This window comes from Rhinolophus sinicus, linkage group LG10, assembly GCF_036562045.2.
Source record: "Rhinolophus sinicus isolate RSC01 linkage group LG10, ASM3656204v1, whole genome shotgun sequence".
In the NCBI taxonomy this organism is placed as follows: domain Eukaryota; kingdom Metazoa; phylum Chordata; class Mammalia; order Chiroptera; family Rhinolophidae; genus Rhinolophus; species Rhinolophus sinicus.
Window position 1 is genome coordinate 43,218,764 of NC_133759.1, and position 13,147 is coordinate 43,231,910.

The 13,147-nt window shown below is 37.9% G+C and overlaps 1 protein-coding gene across 7 annotated transcripts in view; it reads right to left on the bottom strand.

The window, feature by feature from the left end:
• FANCD2 (FA complementation group D2) overlaps positions 1-13,147 on the bottom strand; it is a 51,117-nt gene that overhangs the window by 26,911 nt on the left and 11,059 nt on the right. For 6 of the 7 annotated variants that reach the window (XM_074312997.1, XM_074312999.1, XM_074312998.1 and 3 more), the window contains 10 exons: positions 12,780-12,904; positions 11,581-11,668; positions 10,966-11,070; positions 9,155-9,255; positions 8,388-8,496; positions 8,118-8,153; positions 5,214-5,357; positions 3,598-3,732; positions 2,307-2,438; positions 1,080-1,190 (listed from right to left, as the gene is read on the bottom strand). In XM_074312997.1, coding sequence (XP_074169098.1) covers positions 1,080-1,190; positions 2,307-2,438; positions 3,598-3,732; positions 5,214-5,357; positions 8,118-8,153; positions 8,388-8,496; positions 9,155-9,255; positions 10,966-11,070; positions 11,581-11,668; positions 12,780-12,904 — 1,086 coding nt within the window. Of the gene's footprint in view, positions 1-1,079; positions 1,191-2,306; positions 2,439-3,597; positions 3,733-5,213; positions 5,358-8,117; positions 8,154-8,387; positions 8,497-9,154; positions 9,256-9,933; positions 10,327-10,965; positions 11,071-11,580; positions 11,669-12,779; positions 12,905-13,147 lie in introns of those variants that run through there. The other variant, XM_074313003.1, reaches the window with a different exon arrangement.

Sequence of the window (13,147 nt, forward strand, 5' to 3'; positions counted from 1 at the left end):
AAAAGACAAATACTGCATTATTCTATTTAAACGAGGTTCCTAGAATAGGCAAAATCAGAGACAGAAAGTAGATGAGAGGTTACCAGGGGGTGGGAGAAGAGTAATGGGAGTTATTGCTTAATGGGTACAGAATTTCTGCTTGGGACGATGAAAAAGTTCTGGATATAGATAGTGGTGACCATAGTACACCACTGGGAATATACTTAATGCCACTGAATTGTACTTAAAAATGGCTAAAATAGTAAAATGTGCTATGTATATTTTACAACTAAAAAATAAAATGACATAGCTCTATATTAATGATATGAAGCAATCTCCAAATGTACTGTTAGACGAAAAACTCAAGATGCAGAACAAGAGGAGGAAGAGTAGAATATAGGTAAATACAAATTTGTAAATGCTCAGAACATCTCAGAAACCTGTGAAATGGTAAAAGTGATTGGCTTTAGAGAATTAGATGCCTAGAGGACTGAAAGGGAGACTTATTTTTCACTACCTTTCTATACTTTTGAATTTTGTACCCTGCATAGTACCTAGCCTTTTTTTTTTTAATTAAAAAATGGTGCTGGTTGTTCAAAGTCATAGTTTAGTGTGGATTACTGCCACAGGGTGGCACCAAAGATACAAAAAAGCTATGAGTTATGATTCCAACCTGAATCTCTTCTTTTAGTCCTTTGCCTAGCTTTTTCAATGAATGGTGTCCAGAAATGAAAACTAGCCCTGATGAAGTTCATGTTAGATGTAGATGTTCCTTAGGGAATAAGAGAATTCTCTGTGCCAAGGTACTCAGCACAGAACCTGAAGGGCTTTTCTTACTCCGTTTCACAGTTAGCTGATTACAGACCCATGTCTACCCTAACAGACTAAGTTCCTTAAGGGCAGAAGGTCTCATATACCTAACATCTCAGTGCTTGGCACACAGTAGGCACTTAATGTCTGTGGTAAAGAAAAGAATAAACAAATGCTGGGGGCTATGGTTATGTACTCTGTTTTCTACTGCTACAAAGGCTGGAGTGATTTTTTTCAGTAAATTTCAATGGAAGAGGTTTACGATTCTTTCTCAACACACTGCCTCTTACCTGGATATGATTGCTGCCTTCATGCTGTTTACTAAATGCCAGTGTACTGAGAATACAGAAGAGTTTTCGTATTTGCTGAGGGGACATTTTATCCAGATAATCTAAAATGCCCTGTGAGAAAAAAATGCCAATGATGTGGTTAACAACTAACATTTATTTCCTTTAAATCAAAAACATTAAATCCTTATAAGAGGTATACATAGATAGGCAGGCATCTGTTCCACAAAAGCTAAAGTTCTCTAAGGCTATGCTCAGGGCCCGGAGAGCTGACATTCTGCTTAGTCATCCTAACATACCTCCTAGTTCTCCTTATTCTTTTTCTCTTTTTCTCCACTCTTGAATTTTTCTTAGTGAAAATAATATTACGCCAAAAGTCATGTCTCCACTGTATTCCTTATCACATCATCCCTCCTCAGCTTCTACTCCATGAAGTACTTATTTATTCTGAAGGAGTCACAAGGGAACTACGCACTGACTTTTTGACCTTGGGCGAAGCCTCAGCTTTCTCATCTTTAATATGAGGATAACATGAGCTACAGTTATCTTTCAAAGCCCAGACTTGGTTATGTCAACTCCGTTAAAAACCTGGACTAGCTCCTTACTGTCTATAAAGTTGAAACTCATTAGCACAGTGTTTGGGACCTTTCCCAATCTGTCCCTGTCCCATGTCTTCCCAATCTCACGTCCCACCAGCTCACCATATAACCTATTCGCCAATCACGTTGGTCTGCTTGTCATCCATCCCTCAGACACACCAGGGACAAGGTGCCAATTTGCTTCCGTTCAAACCGTCCTCTGCCTAGATGCACTTCCCTTACTTTCTCTCATCAAATCATTCCCATCCTTCAGGAATCACTGAAATGCTATCTCCTCTTTGAAGACGTCTTCAGTTCCCCAATCCAAATTAACTATTCCTCCTCTGTTGTATCTCTAGCACTTTATTAAAGAATTCATTAGGTTGTATTTATAATGACTTGCTTATGTGTCTTACTTTCCATCAGTCAGGACTAACTTTCGTATCCACAGCACCCAGAATAGAGCCTGGCACATAACTAAGTATAAAGAAGTATTTGCTGCATGAATTAATCCATATATAGGTGAGTTATTTTTTTTTTCTATTATTTGCCCATCACCTCACCTCCTTCTTGTCCCCTATCGATTATAGTTCTCAATATGTAGAGTACAAAATAAATTGTTGCTAACATAGTAAGTATCCCTCAGATATACCTTCACAAAGACAGCATTCAGCCTCATAGCAGATAGGTCTAGAACTACCAACTCTAGGAGGACATCCAATGCAGTATCAACTTCGGCTTCATTCCCACTGCAGACATGGGTCACTAATGCACCAATAGCTTCCTATACAGAGAAGAGTCAACAGGGCAGTGTGAGGCAAAAATATGGTACGGCCATCTTAAAGGGGTTCATGCCCGAGGCCATTCCAATCTCATCTTGATTAAAAACCCAACCCACCCGACCCCATCATCTACTTTTAGTATCTAATTTTCATTAATGTTGGATTCAGGAGGCTTAGGATTCTGCCAATCTACCATTCAGTCATGTCCCATAATTCATCAGTGAGCACTCGCTAAGCCCTGCTGGTTTTGTTCATTGGAATCGTCTTTCTCTTTGTCATATGGGTTAAATATTAGCCTTTAAGCTGTACTTGTACTTAATCTACCAAAAAAATGGCACTTAAGGAGCTAAAGGTTGTGCAAGTTTTTATCGGTTAGACTTGTATGTTTCACGCAAACATGGGCTATGATAGTGTTTTTAAGACATTAAGATGGTTCCAAAAAATGTCTTAAAGGCCAGTCTCCCTTTCCTTTATACTGCTGCTCCATACTGAGTCACATGGCTTTCTCAGCTGCAATAGTTAGCTCATGCCAGCTAAGTCGATTTCCCTGTTTTCAATTTGTAATTTTTAACTTCATTTTGAAGAGTTCCATTCAAGTGTGTTTTAATATTGTTAATAATAGGTATAGTATATATAACAAATACAGAATGAGACATTTCGTTCTTTGTTTTTATAACTACTTTCCACAAGTACAGCCCTCCCTCTCTAGTTGTGTGCTATTAAATTTTGTGTCTCGTGTTCATGAGAATAGGTTTAAGCCCTCAGGCTTTCTCCTTCATTGGTTTTTTTGCCACATTTTTTTTCTAGAGCACTTGAAGATCAACTGGCAGTTGATTATTTGCAACTAAATTTTAAAACTGTAATTCCTATACTGTGAAAACTGCTTGTCAACCCCAGCCCTTTAAGCCATGGTTTATCTGATCTGGATCTTCATTTTAGATGCAGAAAATTTTAGAGCTCAAAACACAGAGTTAGATCCTCCAGTCCCATCTCTTCATTTTATTGAGACTAGGATTAGAAATACCTTTTCCCAACTCCCAGTTCAGAGTGCTTTCTCCTTCAATGCCTCCAACCAACAACAAATATCAGATCACATGCAAGTCACTTGGAATTGCATTTGTTCCCTTTTCCCTCCTTTCCAAAATAAATATTTCAACATACCTGCTGGCAGTAAGTGTCGAAAAATTTAAATGCATATTTGTATAGGAGACTGCCAAACAAAATGATACTCTGGTCAGGGGAGTGCAACAAATTCTGAGCCAGCGATAGAATGGACGGACAAAGATCCTTAAGAACCTTGAGAGAGGAAGAGGAGAGAGAAAACAAGCTGTAGGAGAAACTCAGTACAGCAACAAGAGTTGCTAACCCTTCGGGGATGTGAGATTTCTCCTTGCCAACTCTCATTTTAACTTAAGGAACCTTCATCTTTGTTTTACTCAGAATAATCGTTTATCATTCTGAGTTTTCTCTCAGGATCAATGGGATTCAACATATAAATAACAATTGACCTTGAAGCTCAAATATGTTAAATTACAAGCTTAATAGCACTATTCCTATCAGCCCAATTTGGCACTAGAAGCCAGAGCTTCTAAATCACAATTTCCTCATTCAATCATACTGCCTCCCTGGGGACGTAATAGGCCTGCTCTGCCTTGGTTATGATTTGAAATCAATCTATAAGGTTCAATGCTAATTAAAACAATTTCTTTTAAAGAAGATCAAGAAGAGAACTGTTCATGATAATGTTTTTCAGACATTAAGATGCCTTAATGGACCCAGAGTAAAAAATAAGTTATTAAGTCCAGCTTCTTTACTGATATCATCACAATTAAAAAAAATAATCTTAAATTAAGCATTGAACTGGGTATAATGCTTTACTGAGGAAAATGTAGTAAAAAATATTATACATGGTTTCTGCCCTCTGGAAATTATAGCCCAAAACATATATCATTGTCAGAATGAACCATAAAATAATACAAACATTAAATCCGTTTCTAAATATAAAATCTTAAAAATCCGACTTCATATTTTCAATAGTTCCTAAGCCAAGCCCCAAACCACTGGTCTACCAGTTTTCTAAGAAGGTATACACTATTATAATCCTAATTATTCACCTGAAAACACCATTCCTAGCTTACAAAATTCTAATTTGAATGGTTTACATTTCAACAGGAATGATCACCTCAGGTCAGAATGTTGAATGGCCAAATAGTTATAGTTCAATAGATGCATAATTATATCTCTACTAGCCATTCCTTTGATCCTGTTATGCTCAGGGTTTTTAAAAACTGCTTAGAACAGCTACAGAAGGCAAGTTTGTCAAAGCAGCTAATCGCACAGAACTAGATAATTAAAACGATTACTGCAAAATTAAAATTTGCAAGTCTCAACAGGCTTGAAGTTAACATGATGAAATTTTACATGGGAGTTGTAAAGCCTTCCATTCCAGGTTAAAAATCAAGTTACATAAGTATGTAATTAGAAGATCAGAATTCAAATACTTCGTACAAAAAAGAATTTAAGTCTACTAAGCTCAACATAAATCAATTTTGTGACCTTTTTGTTAAAAAGATGAAAAAAAACTTAGGTTGGTTTTGTCAACAATGTCTCAATTAAGGTAAGTAACAATCCGACTATGTTTTGAAATACTGAAGTCCCTGTCAAAGATCCACATCCAGCAAAGGTGGTGTTGTCAGGATTCCCACACTGGGTAGGAAAGGTTAAAATGACCTCTCTGTACCTTTCACAGTAATGTAGTCCAATTCTCTGACACTTACAAAGTAATGAATATAAAATGCACTCTGCAGCAGTTCTTCTTCAAAGCAGCCTGATCGAATCTTATTTCTTAGCACCCTCTCAATGTACTTCTTTGTTTGAGCGTTGGTGCTGTATATGATGATAAGCATCGCCAGGTCAAAAGTCTATTGTCAGGAAATACGCAACCACAGGAAAATAGTTTAATAAGTCAGTACATTTACCACAAAAAACAGCAGCTCTCAACTGTTTCCCATTAAAACACAGAATGGATGATACTCACTTGCTCAACATGCCCCTGGGAGTAAATCCATTTTCACAAACCCAGAAATATTTTTCAGAGAAACAAAGTGCCACAACTATTAACCACTGGTATCTTTTAAGAAACACTGGAGTACAAGTGAAAGTGATATTATAGAAATAACTTTGAATATTTTCATTTATTAAAGAAAAATGATTAAATCATTTTGCCAACTTCAGTAAATATTTTCATTATTATTAGGAAAATTACGTTGTGTAAAGTTGGAGAGATTGTAAATGTCTGTCAATATGAAAAAGATTAAATAAATTATGATCGTCATTTTAAGAATATTATGCAGCCATTACAGAGAACGAGACTATACTGACAACATATTGAGTAATAAAAATAAAAAAACAGCAACCTGCAAGACAATAATTCTATTTTTGTAAAAACAATATACAAGTACATATATGTATAAGAGTACTCAGGTATGCCTGCCCTCACACACACATACAACTTTTGTATGAAGAAGAAAACAATCTACAAGAATGATTATGCTTGAAAAACAGGACAGAGAGTAGAGGGAAACTTTGTATTTAACATTTTTAGATTTCTTGTGGGGTTTTTCCCTCCCCAATTGGCTTATATTACCTATGTTAAAAATAATAAATAACAGGGTTAAAAAGTAAAGCAGGACAAAAAAGAAAAAAACAATTACTTGGAACTCAAACAATTCAATAGCAAAAATAACAAAATGCAATTAAAAATGGGAAGAGGATCTGAACAGACATTTTTCCAAAGACACACAGATAGCCAACAGGTACATGAAAGATGCTCAACATCACTACTCATCAGGGAAATGCAAATCAAAACAACAATGAGGTATCACCTCACATCTGCTGGAATGGCTGTTATTGAAGAAACAAAAAATTACAAATGTTAGCAAAATTGCAGAGAAAAGGGAACCCTCGTGCACTGTTGGTGAGATTGTAAATTGCTACAGTCTCTATGGAAAACAGTATGGAGGTTCCTCAAAAAAATTCAAAAATAGAACTAATACATGATCCAGTTATTCTACTTCTGAGTATTTATCTGAAGAAAACAAAAACACTAATTCAAAAAAGATATTGGCACCCCTATGTTCACTGCATTATTTATAATAGCCAAGACATGAAAACAACCTAAGCATCCACTGATAGATGAATGGATAGAGAAAATGGGGTATAATATATATCTTGCCATTTGCAACAACATGGATAGACCTTGAGGGCACTAAGCTAAGTGAAATAAATCAGGGAGAAAGACAAATACTATATGATCTCACTTATATGTAGAACCTAAAAAAACTAAAAAAACAAGTTCATAGATGTAGATTGGCGGTTGCCAGAGGCAGAGGGTGAGGAATGAGCGAAATGGGTGAAGAAGGTCACAAGGTACAAATTTCCAGTTATAAAATAAATAAGTCATGAGGATGCAATGTACAACATGATGGCTATAGTTAATAATACTGTATATATAGCTGAAAGTTGCTAACAGGGTAGATCACAAGAAAAAAACATTTGTAATTGTGTGGTGATGAATGTTAACTACTTATTGTGGTGATCCTTTTGCAATATATACAAATACCAAACCATTATGTTGTACACCTGAAACTAATGTCAATTATATCCCAGTTGAAAATAGATATTTTAATAAAGGTTAGATTCTAATTAAAAAAAAACAAAAACAAATTACTTGGGACATCCCCTCACTGAAGATTCCACCAATTCAGATACCAAAATTGGGACTCATTGTAACAGAATACAGCTTCTAAAAATAACAATGTAGAAGCATGCAAAATGTTTTTGACATAGCATCAGGAGAAAAAAATCAGAATACGAAATTATATTTATACAATGATTAGAAATCTGTAAAAATAGGTATGCAGGTAGCCAGGGGTCATGCAAAAATACAAACAGTTGTGTTAGGGTATTTTGATTTTTTCCCCCCACAAAAAGTTACTGACTTTTTCATTGTTTTATTCAATATCATAAAGTTTTTAAAATTGTCACCCAACAATTAAATAATCCAACTAACAAAAACCCCACAAAACAAAACAGATGCCAACTAAAAAAAAAAACTTTAACGGAAACCAAACAATACATAGGAAACTCAATAATCTAGCTTCTAGACAGAAGAATGTATCTCCAGAATTTAGACAGATTCTGGAATTTAGACAGATTGTCGCCTTGACAATGGACGGATTCACTCTGGTCAGGTCTACAGAGGCAAAGGAAAGTGAAACATGGAAAGCCATTATCTTGACAATTCTGTTTGGTGGGACGAAGGGCAGTTGGACAGATAAAAAGACTTGTCTCATTATCCAGGGGACTGTGGACTTCACCTTCTCATCAATGGGGATTTGGCTTCTTTGACTGCAACTCACTATACTTGTTTGTAATGTTAATATTTCCCCTTACGAATATTTTAGGCTTACTTTTATTGCCAGAATAAATGAGTAGGGAAGACCATCTGGCAAGTCATCCCCTCATATCATCTTTCCCAGACAGGTCATGTTTATTAGAGCAGCTACAGAGGGCACAGAAGGAATGACTAGAGAGAGCAAAAGAAAGCAGGAAAAATACACCTGCCATTTTCACTAATTTTAAGTCTACAATACTTAAAATTCATAGTATATGAACATTACCTTGTGTTCAGACACTGAGGGAATGTGTTCAATTGCCTGGAAAAACAAGGGTCACAAATATATCACAACACAGTAGAACACTTCCGGCCTTATTCAGCATGCTTTGTTCTCTTACTTGAGAACCAATTTGCCCATCTGGCAACCATCACCTATCATTTCTACTTGAATGACTTTCAAGACTTTTATTTCAACCTACCTTAACTTATACATCTGTCACTGATTGCCACCCATTTTCTTTTTATTGTTTAAAGTTCCAAAGATCTCACTCACCTTAACCCAAGCTTCTGAAATGGTTTTCTCATATCTAACAGCTGACTTTATTACATCAAAGAGAAGAAAAACGCAGTCCTGACCGCTGTTTTCTTGATTTCCTGAAAAACTGCAAGTAGCAGAAGGGGAAAAAAAAATCATTCTTCTACTTACCAGAGAGGAACCTGTAAGATCTGGGTTTCTGTTTATTAGCCATGTGCCTTGAAACAAGTCATAACTTCGAGTGTAAAATGGCTAATAAACTTCTGTAGTCTATCTGGGACAGACGTGAATAGTCAAGAGAATACACACACACGAGTGTGTATATATCTGTATATCTATATCTATACATACACACACACACACTAGGGTGCCAAAAAAATGTATACACATTTTAAGAGATGTTATCTATGCTCAAGCAGTAGTTCGCCATAATTAGAACTGTCTGGATGCTGATGGTAACTACTATGAGCACTTGTTGTAAATGCAGAAGTCAAATGTGACTTGCATTCATCTTTTGTTATTGGTATATATTGAGCATTACAATTAATACAGTCTTTTCCTTTCTTAAAATGTGTATGGTTTTTTGGCGCCCCCCCGTGTGTGTGTGTGTGTGTGTGTGTGTGTGTGTGTATTTTGAAAGTGTATACACTTACATGAGTGTAATATTACCACCATTATTTACAGTTGTCAGTGTTAAGATCTACTGTTCTGGCTACAGGATAAATGCCAGAAAACTTCCCTTGCCTATGTGAGAAAAAGGGTGGTAACTGTCAATAAGCTTATACCTTATTCGTCCTTTATTTTTCAACTTGCTTTGGGAAGCATGCAACCATACTGGCAAAATAAAATGCTGCAGATCCAACTTCTCCCGGAGCTCAGAAATTACCTGTGGAAAATAAGCATTAGCTACATGCATAGTGGACAGTCACAGTCCACTTTCACAATAAGATAACCATAAAAATCTCCTGAAAGATGGAGAAAGTAAAATTATTAAATGTTAGACAAGGCATTCTGAAAAAGAGAGTTAGTGAAAATAGCTAATGAAAGTATAGTATGTCGGTCTCTTCTCCACCCCCAGCTTCGCCCCCAGCCCGGTCCTGGGCTCCCTGACCCCAGCCCTCTGCCTCCGAGGCTCTTAACGTCAGTCCTCCCAAGGTCAGTCCTCCCAGTGTCCTCCTTGCCACCCCCACCCCGGTAGAGGCCCTAGCCTAGGCTCTAAGCTTTTGTCCCCCTCCCCGTATCTTGCCCCCACCAAGCCCTGCGGGAAGATGCTGAGAACAGGCGCCCCTAGGCCTGATGCCTTCAAGCCCAGGAGTCGAGCGATATCCAAGACTCGGCGTTGGCCAGAATGGGTCAGGCTGGGACAGTCCCCACCCCTGCCCGGAACCCCGAGGGAGTGCGGAGTGGTGGTGATTCAGCAGTGGGAAGGCCCCAGACCCCTGGGGAGAATGCGGAGACTGGGGGAAGGGGAGCTGGCGTCAGCACCCGGGGAAAGACAAGATCAGCAGAGGCGCAGGCGGAGCCGCGGGCCCCAAAAACAGGATGTCGCGTCGTCGTTCCGCACCCGGCCACTCCGCGCGCTTGTGCTCTGGGGAGGGGGCGGGGCGGACAGAGGACGTGGGGCTCCCTTCGCCCCCTCTTCTTGCCGGAGCGCGCCACTGCTTGGGCCGAAGGGCCGCACCCAGGCCTGAGATCCTGCTGCGGCCCTGGGGACAGGCGGGTGGACAGACTCGTGGGCGCCCTCTGGTGATTCTGTTCCCCGGCGTTGCTCTTGGAGCTCTGACTTGAGAATGAGCATCCTCAGTTCAACACAAACTTTCTGAGCGTCTACCACGTGCAGAGCCCAGTGCTAGGTGCTGTGCAGGAAAACTGAGAGGCGCTTAAGACGGGCTCCCTGTCTCCAAGAGGCTTTCCAGATAAAGAGGAAGAACAACGAAAATAGCGTAACCTTTCAGAGCCTTAATTCTATCTTTGGTAAAAAAAATAGAATAACCTCTTTTTCATCCTGTAGTTGTGAAGATAACATGACAATGGATGTAAAAGGCCTGCTGTCAATGCCTGGCTCAAAGTAAACACAAAACAAATGCCTTTAAAAAATAATACTAATATAAGAATGAGTTCCCTAAACACAATGTGCCTGCCCTCATCTTTGAGTCTTTACCCATTCTGTTCCCTCTGCCTGATTTCTTTCCTGTATTGAATGCTAGGGGGAAAAAATAAACTTATTTTTTCACGATATGACCCTAAAAAAAAAAAAAAAAAAAAAAAGAAAGTATAGTATGTCATGCCTTTCAAAATTCCAGAACTTACTGAGGTATTACACTGAAATAGCAAATATAATCTATAGCATCTTATGTAGAATAATAAAACTGGTCAGTAGCTCCATTCTCTCCCGTAAATACCATCTGGATTAATCAGCATTATCAATTAGTTTGGAGACATAGAAAAACAATTAGAACCTATTAATTTAAATAATTTATCTTCACCTCGGTTAGCGTTTTTCTGATTGCTGAGTTTCACAAGGGCACCACTGCTTTTCTTTGTAGTCTTTAGGATCTAGCACCCTATTGGTATTTGTTAGGAAATAATACAGTACCTCAAGTGCATCCGTGGCTGTTACGGAATGAAGAATGAACTTGATTATCACAGGTAAATCGTCCAATTTGACAGATGACAGCTTATCCATCATCAACTGACGGACCTAAACATAAAAGCACAAAAACCTTAAATATTTTCATGTTAATACCTCAACCTAGTACTGACTTGGCAGGTAAAAATAGGAAATTACTTCTCTCACTCAGTTTTCTCACATGGAATTTAGAAAGAAAAACTCCTTTGTTTTATTTTTTTCCAAATTACAAGCTTTCAGTTGTTAACACCACAGCTTCTTGTGATAAATGCATGTTATATTACATTTTGGAGCCTGGATTTTCCATTGGCTAGATGAAGGCATAAAAAATTGTTATTACTAAGGAGAGCAGTTTGTAAATATTCAGGCAGTATAGAAGATTCCTACTAAAACTTACCACTTAAAACAGAGTAGCACATTTAGCATAGTATGGCATATGAAATTCATTGGAAAGAAAAGAGAACTCAATGTCATTCAATATTGTTTCAAAAGGAAATCTTTATTACATACAATGACTGACTGACATTGGTTGTGAAAGGTGAGAAAACTAGCTCTGCTGCTGGCCTGAAGAGTCCTTCCTACCTTAGACAGGAGCTTTGGATCAAGTCGGAGGCTGGAAAGGACATCCAGGATCGGGACAGTGAGTGAAGTATTTTCTTTTAGAAGGTCACTGTGAATGGTGGAAAAAGAAAAGTTGTGCAACTTTTAAAAGAGCTGGGAAGATAACGACTTGGGCAAATCACTCAGAGTATGGGAAAAATTGATATACTTAGTTCCCATTAAATGTTTGTGTATAGTGTGTTTCATTAAAAATTTTGATTAAAAAAATGCTCATTATAAAAATTCAAAAAGCAGAGTAGAAACAAGCAGCCATCCTTCACCATCCCCCTGCCCAGAGGTAACCCATGATTGTGTTTGGTACATAGCCTTCCTGAGAAAAGGAAAGAGAAAACTTACCATTACAATCAAGTGTAATAAACGTGATAGATGTAGATGCAGGATGCTATAGGAGCACAGGGTAGAGAAGGACAGTGATAAATTCTAAGAAGAGGCTATATAAGAGGACAAGCTGGAATTAAGCAGGTAAAGTAGATGGTATAGTGCTATACCCAGAGGGCGCATCCTGCCCAAAGTACAAAAGTAAGAAATCACTGAACATTTTCGAGGTAGCTTTGCAGACAACTATGGAAAAAAGGTATTACAAGTGAATTTTTTTTAACTACTACTGATAGGATAAGCAAGAAGTTGCATTAAAACAGAAACACTATTATGTATATTGTTCTCCCCTTAATTACTACCCTACCAATTCCTATTTTTCCCGTAAATGATAGAAAGCAGTGACTCTCGGCAATGCATCTGATGCAGCAATGTGCATTAGAATGAATCATTTAGGAACCAAAATATGTAGATGTTCAATAAGTTCCACAAATGATTTGAATGTGCAGACGTGCCTGAGGACCCCTTGGGTGGAGTAAATGCTAACAAAACAAAGGGATCATGTTTAAGTCTCCACAGACCAAATTTATATACCTAATCCTAGGCCAGACTTCATATTCACAACAGATATACAAGTACACACCTTTAAAAAAAAGTACATGGATCTACTCAAATATATACTCATTATCAGAAAAACAAGTCGAATCTCATACCCTACTCATAGTAGGTAGGTATCATCCTCTTTCGTATAAAAAGGAACACATTACTGTTACTCTTTTCATACTACAGCGATAAAGCTCCCAGAGTGCAGCCCTGCTTAGAATGGCAACAAGGTGCTTACTTACCTGAGTTCTTTCCCCACATCAGCATGCTGAGAATCCCCTAGGATCTCAGGTAGGCTAGTGATGAAGTCATGCTGAAGGTTCTCTGGAGCAATACTGATCAGCTGCATGATCTTGGTGGTGAGATCCTGCATTGGAGGAGACTATTAGAATTGGAGCACATTATAGAACAGAGAAGGACTACCTACTCGTGAAATGTAGAACTGGAATTATTTTGTGTACAATAAAACAACTATACACACACTCAAACTCGAAGCCTAAATTCAGAGGTAAGTCACCCAGAAATTTTCACATGTAGGATGGTATATTAAAAAAAAGTAGGGTGGATGGTATGGTATCTAATCGGTCTTATATATTTTATTTCCATTTAA